Here is a 27,764-nt window from a genome sequence, read left to right on the forward strand (position 1 = left end):
CAGACTACCCCTATATATATACACACACATACAAGTATATAAAAGGTACTTTGTTTGATTAGTAAAAGACATGGTCCCAACAGCTAAGATTCATTCTAATACCCCACATAGAAATTTACATGTATATCCAGCCAGTATTTTTCTCTGCTCCCAAAAGACGAGCCCTGAGTTCACACTTCCGTGGGGACAAGACCAGCCCTGCTCCCCTTTCTATGCACACTGCAGCTGACCAGAGAGCTGGGTCAGACCACCTGGCAGACCCAGGCTAGGGCAGAGCTGTGGATTTTTGACACTGTCCTTGTTGCCCCTTCTAGGAACTCTACCTTCATGATTCTTCTAAGTGCCCAGTGCTGTGCCTCAACCTCTCCTCCCCCATCCCATGTTCCATCCTCTGTGACTTCTCTTCCCTCAAAAATCAACCTAGGAAGTCAACAAAGTAGGCATGCCTACTTAGAATGACTCTAAGAATCTGACAGAGGCATCTGAGTTTTAGGAGAGGACTCCTAGAAAACATAAGGCCAAGAAATACAAGCATTTCGGCATTTCAGGCATCCTCCTGCAAAGTTGCTCTGGGTGGATGCATTTTCAGCTCCCCTCACATTATTCCACACAGTAAACCAACCATTTCACCTATGTCCGAGCCTCTGCCTCAATACAGCCCAAATAAAACTCCACCTTTCTTTCTCTTTTTTTTTTTTTTTTTGAGACGGAGTTTCGCTCTTGGTGGCCAGGCTGGAGTGCAATGGCATGATCTTGGCTCACTGCAACCTCTGCTTCCTGGGTTCAAGTGATCCTCCTGCCTCACCTCTCGAGTAGCTGGGATTACAGGCATGTGCCACCACACCCGACTAATTTTGCATTTTCAGTAGAGACAGGGCTTCTCCATGTTGGTCAGGCTGGTCTCAAACTCTCGACCTCAGGTGATCCACCTGCCTCAGCCTCCCAAAGTGCTGAAATTACAGGCATGAGCCACAGTGCCCGGCCAAAACTCCATCTTTTGTAAAATCTACGACGCCCAGTGCCCGGCCAAAACTCCATCTTTTGTAAAATCTACGACGCCCAGTGTGTTGGCAGGCCCTGCTCTGTGCTCCTGAGGCATCCTAGGTGTCTATCGATGACATGTATGTTATCACATGACATCCAAGTGATTTGTCTACTTATCTAGATGGCTATTAGCCTACAATAACCTGTATAAGCCTCAAGGGTAAGGATCACCTCTTTGTTCTCCGTACCCCAGACCATAGCATGGCATACAGCACACAGGAGGTGCTCAAGGATTGCTTATCACATGAATTACTTTTTTTTTTTTTTTGAGACGGAGTCTCGCTCTGTCGCCCAGGCTGGAGTGCAGTGGCCGGATCTCAGCTCACGGCAAGCTCCACCTCCCAGGTTTACGCCATTCTCCTGCCTCAGCCTCCCGAGTAGCTGGGATTACAGGCGCCCGCCACCTCGCCCGGCTAGTTTTTTGTATTTTTTAGTAGAGACAGGGTTTCACCGTGTTAGCCAGGATGGTCTCGATCTCCTGACCTCGTGATCCGCCCGTCTCGGCCTCCCAAAGTGCTGGGATTACAGGCGTGAGCCACCGCGCCCGGCCAATGAATTACTTTGTACTCAATATGTGAAAAGAATGAACCAAGCGATGCATTAATACTATAGTCCAGGGGGTGTCCAATCTTTGGGCTTCCCTGCGCCATACTGGAAGAATTGTCTTGGGCCACATATAAAATACACTAATGATAGCTAATGAACTTAAAATTTTTAAAAATCAATGTTTTAAGAAAGTTGATGAATATGTGTTAGGCTGCACTCAGTGCCATCCTGGGTCGCATGTGGCCCATGGGTTGGACAAGATTGCCATAATCTAACTTGAGTTTTAGTGTCATTAGCTGCAAGGATGGTGCTTTCCTCTGACATGTAGCTTGAAACCATGCACCATGAGGGCAGACCGCCAGTCTACCATTTCAGCAGCTCCAAGTCAGAGCGGTGGTTCCAGCCATGATCTCACACCTCTGTCCCCTCGAGCCACCATGGGTGAATGAAGTGGGAGGTGAAGGGAACGGCAACTATTCTGGTCCTGTGGTCCCCACCACGACCTGGTTTTATTCAAAGATTAATATCTTGTTTTAAAAATGGATATTGCTTACATTTTTGTGTTTTCTATTTATTAATTAATCCATTGAAGAGTTATTGAGTGTGGACTGTGTTCTGTTCTAACTGTTCTAAATGCTGGGGATACAGCAGCGACTAAGATGACGTCCTTGCCCTGCGGGACCAGCGTACCCTCCTCAAATTCGTCATGCAGATCCGTGGGCCCTCCTTAATCATGAATGGAAATCTCTTGTCTGCCCAGACTAGACAAACGTAGCTCGTGGCATCAATCTTTTAGAAAGCTCCACTGGTTCTGACCACTCTCTCCATCAAATCCTGTCTGAGAGTCACTGCATTGTTCCCTAGGGCTGCGGGAACAAATTACCACAGACCAGGGGCTTAGACACAGAAATTGATTTTCTCGTAGTTCTGGAGGCCAGAAGTCCAAACATCAAGGTGCTGGAGGGGCCCTGCTCCCTCTGAAGGTGCAGGAGAGGACCTTTCCTTGCCTCCTCCAGCTTCTAGTGGCCCCTGCAACTCTTGCTGTTCCTGGCTGTGGCTGCATCACTCCCAGCTCTGCCCAAGTCTTCAATGGCCTCTTTGCTGTGAGGTTGGTCTCTCTTCCATTGCACAAAATCTAACCCCCACGACTGGCAGTCTCTCTTCTAGTGTTCTATGAATAGATTTTTCTTCACAAATATTTAACTTCAAAATTATTGTGCTGTCAGATGTGAAACAGGGATATAACTTTACATTTTTGACATAGTAATCCAGTTGCCCAATGCCATTTACAAAATTATCCTTTCACTTCTGACAAGGCAAAGTCATCTTTATCTTATAATACATGTTCATGTTAACCTGGGACTTTTCTTTTGTTCCAGCAATCCATTGCTAAAACTACACTGCTTAATAACTAATTTTATAGTATATTTTAATATCTGGTAAATAAGTCCCTATCATTGTTATTGTTTTCCCCCAAATATATCTTGAGTGTTTTCATGTATTTAAACATTCCAGTAGAATTTAATATCATTTTAGCAAATCCCTCAAAAATTTTTCATTGGGATTTCTGCTGGAATTATATTACATTTACATATGAGATTTTGAGAGAATTGACATCTTTACAATATTGAGTCTTTCATTAATTTAAGGCCTCCTTTCTTCCCTTTAGTAAATTTTTGTGGTTTGCTTTCCTTGGTCCAGAAAATTTCTTTCATTTAATCCCTGACCCGTCGCTTCAATTATCCACTTGCCACCATCCTCAACTACATAAGGCCTCTCTTTTTCCATAGAGCCTTCTAGCAAAATCCCAACCATTGATCAATCTAAGTGCATCTTCAATATGCACACACTTGGAATGAGATACCGCTTCACACCCACTAGCATGGCTGTAATTAAAAGAAAAAAACAATAACAAGTGTTGGCAAGGATGTAGAGAAATCGGAATGCTTACACGTTACTGGTGGCAACGTAAAATGATGCAGCTATTGTGAAAAACAGTTTGGACATTCTTCAAAAAGTTAAACATACATAGGTTGCCAAATGGCCCAAGATTTCCACTCTTAGGTCTGGCCCCCAGATAACTGAAAACATATATTCACACAAAAGCTTGTCCACCAATGTTCACAGCAGCATTATTTGAGATAGTCAAATAGTAAAAAGAACCCAAATGTCCATCAACTGATGAATGATAAACAAAATGTCAAAATATGGTATGTCAATAAAATGGATTATTCAGCCACAAAAAGGAATGAAATACTGATACATGCTGCAACATAGATGAACCTTGAAAACATCATGCTAAGCAACAGAAGCCAGACGCCAATGACCAGCACCACCTATTACATGATTCTATTTATAGGAAAGGTTCAGAATAGACAAATCCATAGACACAAAAGTGAACTAGTAACTGCCAAGGGCAGGGGGAAGAGCAGAATGAGGAGTGAGTCCAAAAGGGTATGGAATTTCTTTTGGGGATAATAAAAATGTTCTGTAATTAGACAGTGGTGATGGCCACACAATTTTGTGGACATGCTAAACACCACTGAATTGCATATTTTAAAATGGAGAAGTTTACAGTATGTGAATTATATCTCAATAAACAATAAATAAATCTTTCCAAAAAAAAAAAAAAAAACCTGCATATACCTGGGCTGCTTAAGGCTTCCATGGAGAATCTCCTGAACTCACAGATTGGTGTCACCATAAATTCAGTCTTTCACCTTTAACTGGGTACCCAACAAGCCTCCCACATTTCCCAGTCTGCTCTGTCTCATTTTCTTTCTTCTTAATGGCCAGTACACATTTTATTGCCTACTTTATTCAAATTTCCAAGCCCACCACTTCTCACTGTCAACAATAGCATCATTCAAAGAACAAAACTTCCCCAACGTCCCATCACCAGACCTATGAACGTCAGTTCTGCACAATCCCCTCCTCCTACCCTCCCATTACAGGGAAGAGCTGTTTCCCCTACTCTTTCAAGCTAACACCTGTGCCCATTTTCCCAGTCTGCCATATATCCTCCCTTCTCCCTTCTTCTAGATCTCCCAAATCAACCTTTTGCTCAGCGTTTAAACACACACCTCAAAAACAAAAACAAAAAAAAACTGTCTTCATCAAAGCCATGCCTCCCCAGCCCAGGTCAGGCTCCACCCTTGGCTTCCTCCCGAAGCGGCAGCCTACAAACACCATCTCCTGCCTCCACTTCCTCTCTTCCAGCACATTCACACAACAATTATTTAGTGAGCACCTACGGGGGAAGACACAGTTCTCTACCCTGAGGATAAAACCGTGAACAAGACTGACAAGCTCTACACTCTTGGAGGAGACCTGTGAGGTGACGGCGTGCAGACAGAGAATATGCAAGCAGCCAACAGAGGTCACTGCAGGGGTGACATTGTTATGGACCAGCAGGGGTAAGGAGCCATGTTAGATGGGGAGATCAGGAATGACCTCTCCTGAAAAGGAGACAATTGAGCCCAGACCCCCTGAGTCAAAGGAGGCAGCCATAAAACTTCAAGGGTGAGAGCTCTTCAGACAGGGAATGGTTGCAGCAATGGGCCTTGAGGCCACCATGAACTTGGCAAGTTTGAAGAAGAGAAAAACTTCTCCAACCCCACCCCTGCAGGGCTCAGAAAGCCATGGCTATCAGGTTCCCATAGCTCTCTGTGTTTTTTTCTGTCATAGAATTTATATCACCACATTAGAGTTGCATATTTAATTGAATGTCTTCCCTAATATAAGTTTTACATGACAGGGAGCTTAGCACATAGTACGTGCTCAAGAAATATCCTTTCATGAGTATTCCAGGTCGTCACAGCATCTGACAATAATGGCTCTTGCCTTTTTCCAGTATTTGTATTTCTTATTTCTTTATATTGTTCAATGGCATCAGCTACAACTTCCAAGACAAGGTGGAAGAACTGTGATGTGGCAGGCATTTTTCACTGTCCATGACTTCAGTAAGAATGTTAATAGCTTTTCCCAGAAATTCTCTATTACGTAAGAGAGGTAGCCTTCTATATCTCATTTACCAACAGCTTTTGTTTCTTTAAGAAAAAGTAAGTGTTGAATCAAATCAAATGGCTTTTGCGTATCTATCAAGATGGTCACACAGTCGCTTCTCTAATGAATTAATAGCCTGTATTACACTAGTAGCTTTCCTAAGAACTATTCTTTTGTTTCTGGAATAAACCCTACTTGATTGTGGTGAGTTGCTCTTTTAAAATAAGGAGGCAGTGCAGGACTGTGGATAAAAGCTGGGGCTTGGGTGTCAGAGCTGACTACAAAATTAGAGAACAAAGATATTATCTATTAGGATTAACAAATGGAATTAAGAACTGAGTCTTTAAAAGAAAAATAAAGAAGACAAACTTCTGGTAAATCTGACCAAGAGCAGCCACCAAAACCCAACAGTAGGAATAAGTGGCTATGACCTTGGCTGCCGCAAGGACCAGCTGGTCCCCACTTGAGTGTCACCGTCCTCCTCTGTTAACGACAGAACGTGAGCCTCACAGGGCGGTTGTGTGAAGCCTACATGAGACAGCGTGTGTGACCATCTCACAGCACATAGCATTGTGCCAGTTACCCAGGTGAACCAAAAGTAGTTCTCTCTAAATCTGCTAAAATTTCCTTTGGGCTTTTGACTGCCCTTATCATGTGATACTAGCCTAATAATGTGAACAAGGACATTTCCATTCTTTCTATGTTCTGAAAGATCTCAACATACCTAGGCATTCATATATTTTGCCTTTAAAACCTCTTGGAAATAAATGTGTTAATACTATGTAAGAAAAAAATCCCCCAAAAAGACTGTCTGATGGTCCCTCCCTATGATAATTCCCTCACTGCAGGAGTGGAGAGGGGAAGAGATAGACAAATCATAAATGGAGTTAACCTGGGAATCTATTTTAATCTGCCTCGAGAACCTAGCATCCTATTGTTTTGGCTTTTACAAACAAGACAAGAATAAGTGGCCCCGAGAGAGAAAACACAGTGGTGTAGCAACTCAGTGAGGGCGGGGGCAAGGGTGGAGGTTTGATTGAATGGAATGATTTATGTTCACAGGCCACATGAGTGCTCTGGAGGCCTGAACTTGTCATCCAGCACCCTGTTTGACATCATTTTCCACACATTCATGCACTGCCATCACCCGGCCATGTAGTGGGTACCAAGAAATGACCAAAGCCAGGTCCAAATGATCAAAGTCGATCCATCCCGTCCCTGGATACCACAGAAACCCTTTTGTCCTACTGGGAGACTAAGATGCTACACTTGGTCAAATCAAGCACACGGGAAGTTCTCATACTTGCTTGACCTCCAACTAGATCAGTGATGGTTCCACACTTGTCAGACAGAACCTAGACAAAAATGTGACTTTCCTTTTTGCATGCCACTCCACAATAAAGAAATTGCTAGACTGGAGATGGTTCGGAGAAAAACCATGTAACTAAACCATGCATGTCCTGTCGATTGGTGGATTACAGAAGGGTCATTTTTCAAATACGTGAAAGGCTGCCACGTGTCGGAATTAGATTTTGTGCTGTATGACCCCAAAAGGTTAAAGGAGAATCCACAGATTAAAGTAATGGGTAGAAAGATCGCAGCACCACAACTCAATAGAATAATTTAGCAAAGACAGCACAGGTCAGCCAGCCTGGGAGAAAGCACCATCACTACTGTGAAAATCAAAACACTTGACATAGATCCTGCTAAGGAGATGGAGGATCAGAAGTGACTTTCTAGGTAATATTTAACTTATCCTCCAAATATGAGAGTCTGTGAAAAAATACAGAAAACGAGAGAAAATCTTCAAAGGCACTTGCCAGACAATGACACAAACAGGAAGCGGTGGTCTTGTTTGCACTATTTCTCCTAACTTAAATCACGCACCCCACTTGCAGCCAGCAGTGAGGCTGACTTGGTGGAATTTCCTTTGGCCCCCGACAACCACGATACGCATCCTAGTGGGTAACAAAATGGGAGGGAGGCTGGAGAACAAGCCACAAATCTGGATAATCCACACTCTTGAAAATATCCAGAAATTACAAAGAATGGGGCAAAATAAAACCACCAAAGAAAACCTGTTCCGGTTATGGGAACAAAACATCCACTGAAATAGGCCAAACCTTTCTTGTTTCAAACCCAGCTTCACAAAGATAATTAAATGTGATGGTGTTAGCGCGGACAAAGAATCCAGATGGGAGCCTCGTGGAAGGCTGTGTCGGAACGCCGGGCAGAGGCTCAGTGAACGTCTGTGTGGAGCATGAACTGGGGCTGCCATCAGAGTGGCCTCCCATCTGAGAGTCAGGGACAGACCGAAATCTGGGATCTGGGGAACAAGAGATGATACAGCCTACTAAGGGTGGATTTGGTAATTATAACGAATCTTTACATATGTGGAAACCAAAAACTGTGGCAACTGATCTTTCACAGACTAGCGGTCTTAAAACCCAGAGCTAGGTAAGGCCATATTCAGACTGGTTTTGGACCAGTGAGTGGTATCACTTGATCGCTATCCTAGACAGTTCAACAAACTGAAAAAAAGACATCAAATAACTATCATGAACTGAATGACTTCATCTCCTCATTAAAATGCTTTATCATATAAACTGAACTACTATCAGAGATAAAGTTTCTTCAAAAACAGTGTGATATACTTTCAAAATACTTAAATTCCAATGCTAAAAACACATCATAAGAAAAAAGACTGGGCACAGTGGTGCATACCTGTAACTCTAGTACTTTGGGAGGCCAAGGCGGGTGGATCACTTGAGTTCAGGAATTCAAGACCAGCCTGGGCAACATGGTAAAACCCTGTCTCTACCAAAAATACAAATAATTAGCTGAGTGTAGTAGGTGTGTGCCTGTTGTCCCAGCTAATTGGGAGGCTGAGGTGGGAGGACCGTTTGAGCCTGGGAGATGGAGGTTGCAGTCAGCCAAGATTGCACCTCTGTACTCCAGCCTGGGTGACAGAGTGAGACCCCATCTCAAAAAAAAAAAGAATGAAAGAAAGAAAGAAAAAGAAAAGGAAAAAAAGAAAGCATTTGTGCTCTTTAGCATCTTAGCACTCCAAATACTGATTTAAATCACATTAAAATTAAGCACTAGGGAGAAAAGGGTTAAGACAGATTTAGCATACGATGTCAAATATGGTTCCTGTGCCAAAGTGCTTTTTTTAAAAGGCAGGCACTATACACATTTTATCTCCTGGACTTAATTTGTGTTTTGCTATGCTCAACAATTTTAATGCCAAGAGGAAGACACTAAGTGAGAAAGGGGATGTGCTGGCCTGAACCTAGAGAGTTGATCTAATTGAACTGAAAAACTTAAAACCCTTCTCCATCTGTTCAGTACACCTGCTGATGGAGCACTAGCCCAGGTAGGGAGGAAATCCATCAGAGACCAGTTATAAATAGATTTTTATTTCATCTGCTAAGAGTTTGGCAGCCGAGGTGGGAGGGCTGCCTACACTGGCAGCCAGGCAGAAGCTCTGGGCTGCTTTTATGTTGAGGTGAAAGGAGTGGAGAGACAGAGAACTAAAAAAAAATTTCCCAACAACTCATTTGACAACCAACCACCAGTCATTAATTTGTTTAAAACGTGCAGGCATTTCTGATAAGTGCTGGAGACCTGCAAAGATCCATCACACCCCCTCGTGAGGATCATCCAGAATCTAAAGGGAAACAGCCTCACCAGTTGCTCACAGGCCAAAGTTTCTATGTGCAAACTTCCTTGGGGCGTTCATAAAATGGATCAAGAGTAAAGAAGGCATGAATAACATGATAGTGCCTTAACTCTCTGAGGATAGGGTAAATGTAAACTCTAAAGTACCAAAATATAAATCAGAAAAAAAAATGTCTTTGTAGAAAAGAGAAACCAGTGGTTCTAATCCACAGACTATCACAAGGACTGTAACTGGCGGGTGACATTCAGGCTCCTCCTTCTAGGTGCAAGTCGGTGGGAGTCAATCCCCTTCACATCCCACCAGCCACTAAGGTGGCACCTCCCACCTAGTGAGAGCTCAACAAACAGGAGTTAATGTGACTGAATCAACAGCCAGGGAAATCATGAAAGGACCTTGCCCTGTGAGTGAAAATGGAACCAATGGGTATCTCCAGACAGGCCTGATGTGAATGTTTGCAACAGAGACTTAAGAATAAATGTCAGAGATTATATGTCCAAATAGGACCACTGAGAATGGGGGTGTAGAGGAGAAAAAAATTGTATTTCTCCAACTTGCAGAAGTCTGGGCTTAGGGAGGCCTTCCTGATACCCTTCAGAAACATTAAGGATATTATTGAGAAGACAATGACCCCTATATTCTGCCACCACCAAAGATAAGAGAAATGGGAGTGATTGGTGGCAAGGGACAGTTGGGTTAAATATGAGGAAGAATTTCCTGACAGCAAAGGTTATTAAACACTGTAAAGGCAAACTAAAGGGGATTAGGGATGCTCTCTCTGGAGGTCTTTTAAAAAGTAGAATCACTTAGCAATATCCGGGGATAATTTAGGTACAGTTCTGCCTGCTCCTCTGGCCTTTTTCAGTGCTCTAATTCATCCCCTGGCCTGGACAAGACAGGCTTACCACGGTAAACTCGGTCACATTCTGTTCCATAACAAGCTCTCAGAAGGAGAATAAGCATTAAAAAAATGGCAAAAGCTATCTTGGAAGTCAAACTCATTTTTCTTTATTTAAACAGCATGTTGGGTTTTTGTGGCTCTTTTGCTTCTTTTTCCTTTTTTTAAAATGCTTACATCCAGAAATAGCTAAACAAAACTCATCTACACTGATCTGTTATTGCAAAGCATTAGAAGGAAACCAGGTGGAAGATGAAGTAGGAACGTTCTGAGTCAGAGATGCACAGAATACCTCATTATGTACCTCTTTGCTAGGCACTGAGTATGAGTACCATGGGAACTGCTGCCTACAGATGCTAGCATCTGCTTCTCAGGAGGTCAAAAAAGATTCTCATCAGTTTGGTTACAAGGAGGCAAACTAAATGACCTCTAAGACACTAAAACTCTAGAGTGTTTATTTTTCAGAGCTCTATACTCAGTGTTAAATTTTAAAAAACATTCATCAAACTCTCATATTCTGAGAGATCCATGTTCTCTAAAAAATGTGAATTTTGATTCTCCCTCTGAGTTGCAGAGAGACAGGAAGCTGAGGAAAAGCAGGATCCTTTCTCCTGTCCTAATAGTCACTGCGCTTGGCCACGTTTACTGCTCTGTAGTCCTTCACCACTGTACCATCAGCTGGGTGATGGCAGGAGTTATCTGTGTTCTATCCATGATGTGGCCTTATCATTCAGCACTGAGGGACTCAGAGACTAAATGAATAATGGACTGACTGCTGGCTGGCTGGCTGGATGGGGTTGGTGGGTGGGTAGGTGGGTGAGAGGGTGAATGGATGGGGTAGGTGGAGGTGTAAGTGGGTGGGGGGAGGGGTAGGTGGATAGGTTGGTGGGTAGGTAGGTAGGTGAGTGGGTGGGTGAGTGGGTGTGTAGGTGGTAGACAGAAGGACTGACCTAAGGACACAGTCCCAAGGGTGTATGGAGGGGCTACTATAAAAGTAGCAACTTGCTATTCTCCTGGTGGTCCCATCACAGAGTGAACAAATGTGAAATCATGAGAAGCACAACAAATCTGGAAGCAGACGACTTGATTTGAGCCCTAGCATTGCTACTAACAAGGCTAGGCACTTCACTTCCCTGGGCCTCTACTTCCTCACCTGAAATGTGTGTGGTGTGTGTGTCTGCCAGTCTCTCTGAGTTGCACTGACTTAGATAACAGAGAAAACAGAGTTTGTAATTACACAACAGTCATTATTTTCATACACTCTTTATTAAAATTTTCCTTAAAACTTTTAAACAGTAGAGGAATGGTGCAGAGATGGTGACTGGAGCCAAATGCTGATTCTAGGGAAGAATTCAGTAAGTGAAGAAAGAAGAAAATATCAAAGCTAGCCAATGAGAGGACACTTCACTGGTTCCCACATGCTGAAAGGAGGCTCACGCCCTGCAGTAAATGGCAAACGAGTACAGCAAGGCCAACTGGAATTGACTTAGCAAAGCGTATGGCCACTGTCCTTAAGAAAGGCAAGTCTGTGAGATCCAGACCTCGAGGCCTGACTTCCACGTTTGGGTCTGCAAGCCCACTTTTCCACCAGCTGTTAATATCTGCCTAGAACCTCACCTATGACTGTGGCAAACCATCAGCAGACACGCAGTGGTGCCAAATGTCTGAATAACCAAGGAGGGTTCCTATAGGATTGTGAAGAGACTATCCTTTCCCATTCCAATTTTAAAACAGATGTATAATTACTAAAGCAGTTTCATATACATGGTGACTAGCAGGGAAAGGGGGAGTGCTGCCTAAAATACTCCACAGCCTCCCCGTCCTCCTGGTTTCTGTATCTTCTGGGTGTTCTTTTGTTTTGCAAAGTGATTTGGGAGATTAGGTGGGTTTTGTTTAGACGGGACAGCATGAGCAAAGTCCGTGAATAAGTGCTACTTGATTGCACAACAAAAGATACACAAGGAGCCTCAGCCACAACTCAATCCACTTGCCCCAACAGTGTGCATTTCTCAATTAAGTTATTTTGTTAGCAAGACTACTGGTTAGGAGAAGGAGAAAGTGCTTATTGCACCGAGATTATTCACTGTATAGAAAGCATTATAATCGGATCAACAGAACATTCTTTCTAAGGACCCTAGAACTCCTATTTGGTAACGTTGCAGATGCAATGGAAATGTGCCTATATTATCGGTGTACTATAGCAGTCCCTGCAAATAACAGCGTAAAACTCCACAAGTCTTTAATTCAATGATTGATGCCTGGGAACTAAGAATCTGCCCAAGATGTTAAGTTGACCAAAAGTCTACATGGAAAAGAAGAAACTTTTTCCTCTAGATGTTAATTAAGGAGACAAAATTCTGAAGCATTCTAAGAAATTAGTCCCATTAGCCCTCTCTGCCTCATCGGAAAGCATGGGTTGTAAGCATGTATTATCACTAAAATCACTTTTGAAAATGAAAAACAAAAGCATTCCAATTTTTCAAGCATATTCCATAGTTCACTTCCAAAGTTGCCATAAGGAAAATGAAAAAAAAAAAAAAAAAAAAAAAAGATTGAGAAGGTATTTTCAATCAGCATAACAAAGGATTAGTTAATATGCACAAATTAGTAAGAATAAAACTCAAAAGAATACTGTGCAAAGGATACAGAGAATGCACAGAAAAGGAAATCTAAATTGCCAATATAAAAAGATGCTCAATCTCACTAAGTAATCAGCTATACCAATAAAAATAACAGTAAAATATTTCTTGCCCATGAGATTGACAAAAATTTTAAAGTCTAGTACTACCAACTGTTGGTGAAGATACAGTGAGACAAGAACTTTGATGCCCTAGTACAGGAATATAAACGGGTACTGTAAACCAAAAATAAAATTCTAAGCCCCCCTCAACCATCTGAATGGACCTCTCCTCTTGGCCAAGGGCATTCCAAAGTCAACCTGAAAAACCAGTTCAGGCTATGATGTGAAGGGGAGATGGACATGCCTCATTATATCCTGCTCCCTTCTGGAATTCAGGAAAAGCAGACCAGCATTAATATCAACACAGACCTTAAATCTGATAAGAAACACTTATAATCTATTCTTTCTGAAACCTGCTACCAGGAGGCTTCATCTGCATGATAAAACCTTGGTCCCCACAACCCCTTATCATAATCCAGACATTCCTTCTTATTGAGGATAATTTTTTCAATCAGCTGCTAATCAAAATTTTTAAATCTACCTATGCCCTAGGAGCCCCTGCTTCAAGTTGTCCTGCCCTTCCAGATCAAACCAGTGTGCAACTTACAGGTATTGATTGATGTGTTATATGTCTCCCTAAAAGGTATAAAACCAAACTGCACCCCAACCACCCTGGGCACATGTCAGGACCTCCTAAGGCTGCCACAGATGCATCCTTAACCTTGGCAAAATAAAACTTTCTAAATTGATTGAGACCTGTCTCAAACGCTTTTGGGTTCACAGTACAAATGGTTGGGAGAATGGTGTGGCATTACTGAGTAAAGTTGAAATAGTCAGAAACTGGGCTCCATTTCTAAGTCCTCCCTTAGAGATCACCTAGATGTGTAGGAGGGTCATGACAGCATGGGTAGCACAAGGTAGATCTCTAAATGCCCATCCATAGAAGAATGGCTACACTAAAAAGAGACACTCTACAGCCTTATACCTGCATTAGCAATAGAGATAACGCTCAGAAATATCTAATTTCAACTGCAAAAGGATAGCAACAGTATAAAATATTTTATCTAAGTTTTTAAACATGTAAAATATATTGTTTATGGCTACATGTATATGCGGTAATTCCACAAAAATGCGCATGAAAGTGTTCTACACCAACTTCAGAAGTGAGAGAATAAGGCTTTAGTTATATCGTTAATGTCTTTTTTTAACATCTGAGGAAAATAAATATGGCATTTGTCACTTCTGGATAATGGGTATACGTGTATTCATTGTATTTTATTTAATAATTTGCTATATGTTTGAAGGTCTTCCATATTTAAACAATTTTAAAGCATTTTAAATATACACATATATAACAGTCTATTGGAATGCACAGTTGAAAAGCATACAGAATTAGGTACATTATCTTTATCCATCACCTTCATGTGTCTGGAGTAACTAAACTAGGTAATTATCTCCCATGTTTGTGATACCTATCAGCTAAATTGCTTTCAGGCACATTATCTCATTTAATATTCTGAACAACCCTTTGATATCGGTATTATGACAGCCATTTCACTTATAGGAAAAGTCAACCTTTAGAGTTTTGGAGACTTTCCCAAGATTATCCAGTTAGTAAGGGATGCACAACTGGGATCTCACACTGTCAATGCTACAGCACAGATGACCAGTAAGAACCCTGACAATGTATTATTCCAAAGTTATATGCATCATCTTTAAGATCTGTGTTACTGACCTGAAGCTACAGGTTTGAATTCACAAATGAAATAGAATACTTTATCACTGACATTTTTAAAGCCTTCAGTCAAATCTGCTTCTTCTGACTATTTTTAATATATCGACCTCTTCTAAAAATAAGTTGCAAAAGTCTGATGAAAACTCGCATGTTAATAAAAAAAAAAAAATGGACATCTTACCCAGGTAGGGTATTCTCTCATTTTAAAAATAAATTTTCTAAATTAATAAAGTAGAAACTATAATGTCATCTCTTATACTCTTTTATTCAATGTGCTAGTGGTAAACACATACTAATCTCTGGGTAACTAGTGATTAAAGAAGGCTCAGTTCCTAATTTGAGAATGTAACTATCATTAAACAAGTTATCAAACACAAGTAGCACCAACAACATAAGCTAAATTTAAGGAATACACAGGTCAGACACTGTCCAGGTTCCTGCACCAAGTACAAACCTATCAATAAAAATAACAGTATCAACTATGGGTAGCCTGAATTCCACCCTCACCTAGCAACAATAAGGTACCCTCCTACTCCCCCACCTCACAAAATGAGAGTGCCCCCCTTTCCCCTGCTAGCACAGTGTCGGAGAAGGTTTGTTAACACAGAAGGCTTAAATAAAATCCAGTCTCATAGCACAGTACCTAACATGCCTGGATATAATCAAAATCATTTATCACACCAAGAACCAGGAAAATCTCAATTTAAATGAGAAGTTAGTCAAGAGATGCCAACACTGAGATGGCACAGATGTTGGAATTATCTGACAAGGATTTGAAAGTAGCCATTATAAACATGTTTCAACAAACAATCAAAAATGGGCAGGAAAAAAATTTTAAAAACAGAAAGTCTCAGTAAAGACATAGCAGATAAAATATAATAACTGAAATTAAAACTCACTAGGTGAGCTAAACAGCAGAACGAAGATGATAGAGGAAAGAGGAGGTGAATCTGAAGGTAGGAACAATAGAAATTACCCAATCTGAACAGTAAAGAGAAAATAGACTTAAAAAATAATCAGTATCAAGCCCTGGTAGAACTATAACAAAGTTTTAACATTCACATCCTCCAAGGCTTGGAAGGAAAGGAGAAAGAGGGCACACCTGGAGAAGTACTCAAAGAAATAATGCCTGAAAACTTCCCCAATTTAGCAAAAGACACAAACCTACATATTTGAGAAGGTGAATGATCCCCAAACAGGATACACCCAAAGAAATCCACAAAAAGGCACAACATAACACACTCCTTGAAAACTAAGGACAGAGCAAGATTTTGAAAGTAGTGAGAGAAAAAGGACATCTTAGCTGAAGGTCAAAACAATTCAAATGACAGATTTCTCATCAGAAACCACAAAGGCAAAAGAAGGGGGTACAACGGAAGTTGTGCTGAAAAAATAAAACTGTCAACCCAGAATTCCACTTTTGGGGATATACCCAAAAGAACTGGAAACAGGAGCTCAAAGAGATACCTGTGCACTCATGTTCATAGCACCATTATTCACAATAGCCAAAAGGTGGAAGCAACCCAAGTTTCCACCGGCAGATGAATGGAGAAAGAAAATGAGGTCTGTCCCTACAATGGAGTATTATTCAGCCTTATAAAAGAAGGAAATTCTGACACGTGCTAAAACATGTATGGATCCTGAGGACATTATGCTACGTAGAAGAAGCCAGTCACAAAAGGACAAACACTGCATGATTCCACTTATACGAGGTACCTGAAGTAGTCAAATTCATAGAGACAGAAAACAGAATTGTGGTTGCCATGACTCTGTTGGGGGGTTTGGGGAAGGGAAGAATAGAAAGTTATTGTTTATGGGTACAGAATTTTGGTTTTGCAAGATGAAAAGACTTCTGTGGCTTGATGACGGCAATGGTAGCATAACAATGTGAATGTACCTGATACCACTGAAAAATGGTTAAGACAGTAAAATATACGTTACACAAATTTTATCAATTTCTAAAAATTTAAAAAAAAATTAAAATAAATAATATCTACAATTTATTAAGTATTTACTACATACCAGACACTATGCTAAGTATTTCCTTATTTCTCCTCCCAAAATCTTGTGAGGGAAATACCATGATCCCTGTTCTACAGATGAAGAAATTGGGTTTCCATAACTTGGCCAAAGTCCCACAACCAAAAAATTGAGTCAAAATTCAAACTCAGGTTGGGGAGATGCTGAGAAACATTATCTCTAACCCATGATGGTAAAGGACTATTTGTTTCAAAGGCAGCTTTCCCATGAATACAGCTAAGGCGAAACACTCCTGGGTCTTTGAGAACACTTTGATCTTTTCAGATAAGGTACAATGACTTAGAAGGGTTAATAGGAAAATAGATACAAATTATATTGATAGACAAGGATAAAAGAATGGCATCACTCCAGAGGGACTAATTCTTCAATATTTTGCACAAAACCTCCAGATCCATTCATAAGGGGTATTCTAATTGTATAGGACTAAGAGTCTTAACTGTAAGAGGAGAAAATGTTCATCTCCTCTGATAATGTGAAATACAGAACACACACAGGTAACTTTTTTCACTTTCGGCTTGCTTTTGGAGAAATAAAATAATCTGAGAAATAAAATAATGGCCAAACTTTTAAGTTGAGCCTTGCAGAGGTGGTGCAATTATTCATAACCTGATGAGTTTCAGAATAAACTCCTAATTCCAGTACTCTCAGAACCTTTTCTTTCACTTGATCTAAATTTCTACTTACTCATTCTTCCCTGTTTCACCATGTTCTCTAGAACACTTCTGATCACATCCCCTAGCCCCCTAGACTCCATGGTCAGATTCTGGAACACCGCCCTCGCTGGCCACAGACCTTTGACCTTCTCCCAATACCTGCTATTCCAATTACAAGCATGTATGCACCCCAGAACCTCCACAAGCACAATGGGGACTTGGTACCTTCCTGCAGCAGATCAAGGCACAGGGCTTGGGCAGCAAAGCAGAGGCTAAATTCCAGCTCCTCACTGCCTAGGACACAGAACTGCACACAATGATCCTGACTCTGCCTCTCCCTCTCCTGGGCATCAAAATCTCCCTGGAGAAAGACCCAGAAAGACTCTGTTCAACATGAACTGGCCTCAGCAACCCATTTACATCCCCTCATGCAGCCCCCCCAATAACACGTTATGCCCTCTCAACGCCTGCAGTTGCTGATATTGCAGTCTAACTCAGGACCCCACATTCATCCTCGCTCCATCACAGGCCCCTGGTGCTGCATCTACAACAGGACTGAAGCTGCTTGCTGGGCAGCGCCCTCAGCTCTGCGCAACTGCCCTCCACCACCTTCTCTGTCTCAATCTCCTCTGCCTTTGTCCCGCCCTCAAAAGAAACACTTTCAACTCACTGGGCATTCCACTGGCAGGCTGCATGCTCAGGCCGCACCACCAAGTCCTAAGGTACAGTATGGGATCCTTTGGGAAAATGAGGACACAGGGAATGCAAGACAATGGACAGCTGGCCAGAGAGAAAGCAGGTGTCCAGGGCCACCCCATACCAGGCAAGTCCTTGTTTTATATCTTCTCCAATGGCCACCTCAAGAGAGCCTAACATGGTCACAAATAATGTGGCCCTCTGCTGCACCCCTCTAAACCCATAACCAGCAACAGAGAAACAAGAAAGAAAGCAGAGTGATTTTTGTTTTCCCATCCATGAAGGAAAAAACTCTCTTAGTCAAATAAGACTCAAGAAGATAATCCTCTAGTTCACCACTCGGTTTACTTCTTCCATGAATACTTATTAAGTGGCCATTGCATACCAGTCCCTGTGCCCAGCATGGCTGCTTGGATTACACAGAATAACAGGCAAAGGTATTTGGTAACCTGAAAAGGTATCCACATTCATCAATTATTCCTATCCTCTCCTCTACCCAACTACATTAGGAATTCCTGTGGGCAGCTATTCTACCTTTTGCCTGGCACAGAGCAAGTCCTCTGGGAGTATCTGCTGAATGACCTCAGCAGTGTATACCCGCGGCCGAGACACTTCTCATCTCCATTCCATGGGCCAGCAGCTCTGCCTTACGCCTGGGCGACCAAAGCAGCCTACAAGCACATCTCCTCGGATCACGTGACTTTTATCTCCTCTTCAAAGATGAACCTATGCCTCCTTTTTGTATCAGAGAACAACTGCATGGAATAAAGTTAGGCCACTGAGTTAAATGCACTCTCTCTCTCTCTCTCACACACACATACACACACATGCAAACCACTAGAATATAGAAAGTGAACTGATAGGTCCATTTAAAATACACCACCCCCTAGCAAACTTTCTTTCAAAGGGCCATGCTGGCCTCAGGATGTGGGATGGGCCTTATCTTCCTCCTTTGTCTCACAACAGAAAACAAAGGAAAGAAAAAAATCCCACATAAACAGGCCACTGTTGTTTACGTTGCAGCCACATCTTGGAAGGTTCAATTACACCTGCTTTGACATATGTAAGATCCAGCGTATGAGCAGGGGCTCAATCTTAGTTTCTTCCTCCCTGATTTGAATTGCTTATTTTACATGTCTGTCAGAAGACTTGAACAACTCAAGTTTTTTGGCCAATAAAATGTAACAACCAAAATAGTCATAAAACAAGATTCTTACAGCTACGTGTAATACAATTAATCTCCTGATTTTTTATAATCACACTCTACAATATGTGTATTGTGCAAGAAAAGTGAACATACTTTGTTGAAATAAATCTCATTATAGTACTGCCTTTTTCTATCTAGGCGTTTAAACTTTATTTTAAATCTATTCCCTCTTCCATCCCCATTACCCAAAATAACTTTATCAATAAAATATTAGCATATTTAAGTGAGCGCTCAATAAACATTTGTTGAATAAATGAATAAATGAGTCAGTAATTATAAAATACTGGACTAACGCTCCCTGAGAAGTTCGCATTAATTTGTAGAATAATGTGCTTGCATGTTCAGGTACATACATCAAAATGGAATTTAATAATAGGCATCAAGTAGCAGTTAAATATTAATCCATTTCTGCCTTAATAATTTTACTTCGCAATATTATACAATTCAAACAACAACAAATATGAGCTGAGATAGAGTTCATTTACAATCAAACCACTAGTATTTATATATTTTAAAATAAGATTTGAAATATTAATACTAATATGGAAATAGTTAATAACCTAAATGTCAATGTGTTTGCAGTACAAAAGGTCTAAAAGCAAAGAAGCATGCATTATGTTACAACTAAATGTCTTTTTAAAAAAATGTAATCAACGCAACTTCTTAATCACACTTTTTTAAAACAAAAAAAGCTTGCACAAAGACATGTCTATTATACCCGGTTTACAAGGAACATCTTTATAGGAGATTTTCTTTCATTTTAAGCTATGTAATGAGTAGGCCAGAGAGAAGCTACTGGTAAGAAACTTCAGTGACTATAATAACTAATATTTATCAAATTTTAAGTTTAATACACTCTGTAAAATATAGTTTTACCAGTATCAAAAAATTTAATATTTCTTAAGATATATTCTGACATATTTGTCTTTTAATTCACCTACTTTTGATCATACTGTTAGAAAATAATTGGACATGAAATAGTTTGGATATAAGTTTGTTCTGAGTTCGCTGCAAAGAAGTTAAGAAATCAGCTAGCAAAATTATTTTAACTTCAAGAAAAAAAGGCCTTAAAAAATTAAATAAGTTATATATTTAGCAAACCTAAAAGGCAAGAAGTTATGTTAAATGTTTAAGAAGTAAATGGAAGTAAATATAAATCGGCAATAAGACGGTCAGTACTAAAATGAAGCTCTCATTTAAACTTATTTGCTGAACTTTCTTTTTGTTTCATATATTGTTGTTTTTAGTATAGGCATGAATGATCCTGTAATCAATTCAAAAAGGAAGACTGCAGTCAGGCAAACATTTCCTTCCCAGTGCCTATCAGCATGTCTTTCATGTCTTGGCGTCCATTTTAGGAGTATCAGCGAGGTAGTGTATAAAGGAGCTTATTAAACAAAGGTTGTCATTTTGGCAACACACATAAACGTTAAGTGATTTCATTTTACTGAAAATCAAAATGTTGATTAATTAAAAAGTTGAAGAATATACTTAAGCTTAACTGTTCAAACTCCTCTGATTTCATATATTTTTCAATCATATTTATATATTAAATGCCATTTTCAGGATTGCTGATGTGTCACTATAATTTTATAAAAAACATCTGAAACAATTGATCATTTAAGGCGCGCAATAATGGAAAGCTATAGACAGGTTTTTATTGTCGAAGGATTAACAAATCAATGATTACATACTCAAAACAAAAGCACAGATCCAGGGGCACTCTTTCATACTGCCCAAAATGATGAGTACTTATGTGAATAGATACAATTTTCCTGTATTCTTTCAGCATATAAAATAAAAAGAAAATACATGAATATAGGAAGTCATAACCTAATCCTACAACTCAAACTCTCTTTAAAAACAGAATACTTACAATGAGGGTGGTCCACAGTAACACATGCCTTACAGTTAACCTCTCCTACAATAATGCTGATTTTTAAGAACAGAACTATCACAATCCAATCACAATCAGGCCTAATAGGAAGGATTTATTGTTCAGAAATTAGATATAAAGTATATATCTAAGTAAAACACCAGGTAGTATTAAAAAGAAAATCGGTAAAGTTTCTAAATTTTCCTTCTACTTAAAACATTTTGAGAGAACCAGAATCGTTTAATTATAAAATCTAATCAACCAAAATTAAGGAATTTTTCTCCAAGTATTGCAAACACAGCTCACCACTTCTTCTCCAAAAGATTTAAATTTCTATTCTCTACCATTCCCAGCCATTTCTGCCAACATCATAAAAATCACCTTTCATCATTTCCTTCTCACAATGAGAATTCACTAATCGCATACATCTCTTAGACATAGACACCTCCCCACCCACCTCCCAAAAATGGTTCAGAGCAAAGACACACAAAAAAATAATGACCAAGCTCACATTTCTTGTTTGCCCTTCAAGCGAAGTCTGGTGTCTTCAGCTTGCCTTTCTGGTCTTCAGTGTTGTCACTAATTGCTGGGGGATGTAGTTTAGGACAGCATGAAGCAGCAGAAATAAAAGCTGTTGCTTTAAGAAAACGTTTTCTTAAACACATGGATAAAACAACTTTTACTCTGACTTCCTGGCTGGGCTGCATAAAATCTTAGAAAGGCTCCTTGAAAAGTTAATGTCTATAAATGTCTAAAAATAAAATAAAATAAAATCTAAAAACTTACGTTCTGAACACATTCCGAAGGATGTCTTTCTGATTTGATTTGAAAGCAGGTTTGTGTTGATGAACAAACTTTATTTTGTAGAAAATTAATATTCCCTCTATTAGAAATTTGCCTTGCCATCTTCTATATTAATCCTGTCTCTCATGGTATAATCATACATGCAAAAAATCAAATATGGTATTTCCCAAATGCATGGACACTGTGGAAGCTTCGTTTTGAAAAAGGCTTTTATTTCCCTTAATACTGGTGACTAAACGTCATTGTATGTACCAACACTTTCAAATAGCCCAAGAGACTTAAAAAGCCTTCTAAGTTTGAAAACCAAAAAGTTCTGAGTTTTTCTGTACCCCAGGACGGTTTTCTTTCCTGAAGCTCAAGCCGAGAAAGCAGACAAAAGAAGCTGATTTGACTGAGCTGTGCCAAGTCTTGCCTTTTTTTCTTTCCTCAGCTCTCCCTCTGCCTCTCTCTCTCCCTCTTTCTCTCTCTCACTCTTTTGCTCCCAGTATGGCAACCTTCCGAGCAGTCTTGGCGGAGGTCCAGGCTGTGCCAGTCTGTCTGAATTCTTGTCTCCAAAAGATGTCCTTTGCGGATCAATTAATACATTTGAAAACAGGAAACCGTGGTACGGTACCCAAATCCTGGCACCAACAGCATCGACTTCTGCCAAATCACCTTACAGATTTCATGGTATTCTACCTTTCATAATTATTACTAACATGTTCCCGGAGCAATAATGGAGTACTAGAAGCCATTCACTGCTCAGCAATAAGGAATCTGTTCCCTAGAAATGTCCATATGCGACATATGCACAACCTGCAATAAATCAAATTTCTCCTGTGAGAAGAGATGTATGTAACTTTAATAAGCACCACATACTGTATTTCTTTTTATAAGACTTGCTTTTCCTTGTCCTGCTGCAAAGACTCATGGGAGAATAGAAACGGAGGCAAGCAGATTAAAATTAAAACTGTATGCCCAGAAATGTCATGCTTTATCCTATGGAGAACGAATATAGTTTTGATTGATCTGTAACTTTATTTTTAAGGAGGCTCTAATACAAACTGTACCTATTCAAAATTTTACTACAGATGGAGGGAGGAGAAGAGTTCTTTTGACAAAACAAATAACAATAAAAAAGAAAAAGAAAACATCTAGGGTAAATTTAATAAGAGTAAGTATCTTTTCATATTTTGACATCTCAAGTTCTAACATAGTCACTTGTTTACTTGATTCATATTAATACAATATAATAAGATGAAATAAGTACTGTTTGCTTTTATTTTTACCATAAACACCTTTTGAAGCAAAACAGCCAGTCTGTGCTTCACACACTTACCTGGTTTAAGAAATCACTTTTACCTATGAGGCTTGAACATAGAAAATAGCCACATTCTAGAATCATCATTGTTTCATAGAAAGAACCCAGAACAGTGACTTCTAGTCCTTGATTCTGTCACTTTCAAATTTAGATAACTCAAGGTCTCAAATTGCTAATCTATCTAGTCTCCTCAGTTTGCTCATCTACCAAATATGAAAATCAGTGACTTCTTACTCTTTGCTCCCAAACTACTATGTTTATGCACATAGTATACCTTCATCCTAACTGCATGGTAATTAGTTAAGTATATGTGTTTTGCCAATCAAATGTGTCATCCTCACAATTAGGATCATGTGTCACTTATCTAAGAAAACAAAGTCTTGCATAGAGCCTTCCATATACAGGTGTTCAACAAACCTATTAAGTGAATAAGTTATGGGAACAGATCACATAAATATCACTCTGAATGACAGTGAAAAACAAAACCACATATTACTAAACCATAAAGTTGATAGATCAAAAAAATGCTACAGAGATATCATAAGGGTTGAACTAAAGCACTGACAAAAGCATCCTGTGCTGTCCTTTCAAATAGGGATGATGATATGTGGGCAGGCTAACAGTGAATTTGTAATTCAAAACCAATAACCTGTTAGTAGCCAAAGGCTAAAGAGACTCTTGAAAGCAGCATGGGAGAAGCGACTCGTCATGTGCAAGGAATCCTCAGTAAGATTAACAGCTGATTTGTCATTGAAAACCATGGAGACCAGAAAGCAGTGGGATAACATAGTCAAAGAGCTGAAAGGAAAATAACTGTCAACTAAGAATTCTATGTCAGCAAAACTATTCTTTGAAAATGAAGGAGACATTAAGACATTCCAGATAAAAACAGAGTTCATTACTAGCAGACTTGCTCTACAAGAAATACAGGAATGTTTCCACCAAGCTGAAATGAAAAGACACTAGACAGTAAATCAAATCAATGAAGAAATATAGGAGTAAGTATAAAGGTAACTGCAGAAGTGAGTATTTTACAAATCGTATAAATGTATTTTAAAACATGCCATATAGTTTAAATTTTTTAATATTCTTAAACATTTCTAAAATATTTAAAATGGGATAAATGTACTCTTTTCTGTCTGATTTAAATGACAAAAGCATAAAACTGTTGTTATAAACCTATGTTGAAAAGCACACAATGTATAAAGAGGTAATATGTGACAATAAGAGTAAAGAAGGAATAGAACAGAGCTATATAGGAGCAAAGTTTTTGTATATTATTAAGTTGGCATTAATCTGAATTAGATTGTTATAAATTAAGATGTTAACTGTAATCCCCAGGGCAACCACTAAGCAAATAACTCAACAATATAGAGGAAAATAAATGGCAAGGAAATTAAAATGTTACTTGAGAAAATATTTAACATAAAATAAGGCAGTAATAGAAGAACAAAAAAGACAAAGATACATAGAATACAGCCAAATAGCATAAATAAATCCTATCTCATCAGTAATTGCATTAAACTTAAATGAATTAAACACTCCAATTAAAAGACATAGATTGGTAGAATGGATTAAAATTTTAAAACATAGTTCAACTATATGCTGTCTACAAAAGATACACTTTATACTCAAAGACACAAAAAGGTTGAAAGTAAAACTATGGAAAATATATATACCATGCAAATGGTAACCCAAAGAGAGCTGGAATGCTTATACTAACAGGCAAAACAGATTTTAAGAAAACTCTTGCTACTAGAGATAAAGAAGGACATTTTATAATGCTAGCAGGGTTAATTCATCAAGAAGAGACAACCAATATAAACATACGTAAGAACAGAGCCCCAAAATACACAAAGCAAAATCTAAAATAATTGAAGAGAAAAATAGGTAATTCAACAATGATAGTTGGAGACTTCAATACCTTTCATTCCACAACTGCTAGAACAACTAGACAAAAGATCAGCAAGGAAATAGAAAACTCAACTAACACTATAAATCAACTAGTACCAATAGACATCTACCGAGCAATATACCCCATAACAGCAAAATTTTTTTTTTTTTTTTTGAGAGGGAGTCTCACTCTGTCACCAGGCTGGAGTGCAGTGGCACGATCTCAGCTCACTGCAACCTCCACCTCCTAGGTTCAAGCGATTCTCCTGCCTCAGCCTCCCAAGTAGCTGGGACTAAAGGCATCCGCCACCACGCCTAGCTAATTTTTGTATTTTTAGTAGAGATGGGGTTTCACCATGTTGGTCAGGATGGTCTCGATCTCTTGACCTCATGATCCGCCCACCTCGACCTCCCAAAGTGCTGGGATTACAGGCATGAACCACCGCACCCGGCCAGAATGTACATTCTTAACGACACATGGAACTTTCTCCAGCAGACAATGTGTTTAAGGTTATAAAATGAACCTCAATAAATTTAAAATGATTGAGTCAAAGTGTGTTTTCCAACCACAATGAAATAAAAGTAGAACTCGATACAGACTAAAAAAAAAAAAAAAGAAAGGAAAAATCACAAATATATGGAAATTAAATAACACTCCTAAATAATGAAGAAATAATAAAGACTAGAGTGGAAATAAATGAAATAAAGAACAGGAAAACAAATACAGAATATCAGCAAAGACTACTACAGACCCTTTACCTCACCTCTATTAGAATGGCTATTATTAAAAAGATTAACAAAAACAAGTATTGGCAAGAATGTGGAGGAAAGGGAACCATCTACACCATCGAAAGGAATATGAATACAGCCATTATGGAAAACAGTATGGAGGTTCCTCAAAAATTAAAAATAGAACTACCAGCCGGGCACGGTGGCTCACACCTGTAATCCCAACACTTTGGGAGGCTGAGGCAAGCAGACTGCCTGAGGACAGGAGTTCGAGACCAGCCTGGCCAACATGGCAAAACCCCATCTCTACTAAAAATACAAAAGTTAGCCGGGCATGGTGGCATGCACCTTTAATCCCAGCTACTTGGGAGGCTGAGGCAGGAGAATCATTTGAACCTGGAAGGCGGAGGTTGCAGTGAGCCGAGATCACACCATTGCACTCCAGCCTAGGTGACAAGAGCAAAACTCCACCTCAAAAAAAACTAGAACTACCATATAATCCAGCAGTCTCACTTCTGAGTATATATCCAAAGAAAATGAAATCAGTATACTGAAGACAATGTGCACTCCCATGTTCACTGCAGCATTATTCATAATAGCCAAGACATGAAATCAGCCTAAGTGTCCATCAACAGATAAACGAAGACAATACATATGGCAAATGGAATACTATTTGGCCTTTAAAAATAAGACTCTGCAATATGTGACATCACAAAAAATAATACGTGAGGCAATGCACATAATTAGCTTGATTTAGCTATTCTACAATGTATACATATTTCAAAATATATTGTATACCATATATATAATTTTGTCAGGTTTTAAAAATGAATAATGAACATAAGTAAAAATTTAAAACACTACAGACCAATATCCCTTATGAATATAGATGAAAAAATTCTGAATAAAAAACTATCAGACTGAACACAGCAACATATAAAAAGGATTATAAGCCATGACCAAGTGTGATTTATCCCAGGAATACAAGACCGGTCCAACATATAAAACTCAATCGATGTAAAATACCATGTTAATAGAACCATGTACAGAACCCATATGATCATCTCCACACAGAAAAGCATTCGACAAAAATGCACACACAAATGCCCACAGAAGCGCTGTTCACAATAACCCAAAATGCAAACAGTCCCCATGTCCAGCAGCTAATGAATAGATACAAGGTTGTTGGGCCATACATTAGAATATTACTCAACAACACAAAGGAAGGAAGCACTGACACATGCTACAGCATGGATGGGCCTTTGAAAAAAGCATGCAAAATGAAAAAGCCAGACACAAAAGTCCGCATATTGTATGATTCCATATATATGAAAGGTTCAGAAGAAACAAATCCATCGACACAGAACATAGCTTATTGGTTGCCAGGACCTGGGCAGAGGGAAGAATGGGAAGTGACTGTCAGTGACTATGGGGTTTCTTTTTGGAGTGAACCAAACATTTTTATGGTTTAATGGTGATGTCTGCACAACAAAGTGAATGTATGAAAAACCACTAGATTGTACATAATAAAATGACAAGTTTTATGGTATGTGAATTTTATCAACTTTTTTAAAGTTGTAGTCCATCTCTCCAGTATTTACAGGTGTTACAACCCAATGTAAACTCACAGAAATCCTTTATAGCCTCTTACACAGAGGCAATACTATACATTAGCTAAACACTTATCCACCTGAATCTGCTTCAGGAATCTGCCCAGCTAACTCTAGTGCCTTACTCTGTTTTGACTTCTTGGTTCCATCCCAGCCAACTCCAGCATTCCTGGTTCCATCCAAACACCACTCCCTTCTGCCAGCTCCCTTGGTTCTGGCTCTGAGAGCTTCTGCTCTCCTGGACTGCTAGGCCCTCCCAGAGGCACCCAGTCATTTTTGTCTTCCAACTCACACTGCCAGGCCCTAGGGAATTCAAAATTTTAACAGCTAGCCCCCTCTGCATGTTAAGTCTCTGCTTCCCAGGACTCA

The 27,764-nt window shown here is 39.6% G+C and overlaps 1 protein-coding gene across 9 annotated transcripts in view; it reads right to left on the bottom strand.

The window, feature by feature from the left end:
- The window catches only part of MSRA (methionine sulfoxide reductase A), a 390,657-nt gene that overhangs the window by 335,667 nt on the left and 27,226 nt on the right, over positions 1 to 27,764 (bottom strand). The window contains exons 1-2 of one of the 9 annotated variants that reach the window (XM_009212527.4): positions 21,846 to 22,615; positions 21,571 to 21,645 (exon numbers count right to left, since the gene is read on the bottom strand). The exons of 6 other annotated variants lie outside the window; for them this stretch is intronic. Coding sequence is in view for 2 of the 3 variants with exons in the window: in XM_021942805.2 (XP_021798497.1) it covers positions 21,846 to 21,858 (13 nt within the window). In the remaining variant the exon portion in view is untranslated. Of the gene's footprint in view, positions 1 to 21,570; positions 21,646 to 21,845; positions 24,194 to 27,764 lie in introns of those variants that run through there. 2 more of the 9 variants (XM_021942805.2, XM_003902436.5) reach the window with 2 other exon arrangements.

This window comes from Papio anubis, chromosome 8, assembly GCF_008728515.1.
Source record: "Papio anubis isolate 15944 chromosome 8, Panubis1.0, whole genome shotgun sequence".
Lineage (NCBI taxonomy): Eukaryota > Metazoa > Chordata > Mammalia > Primates > Cercopithecidae > Papio > Papio anubis.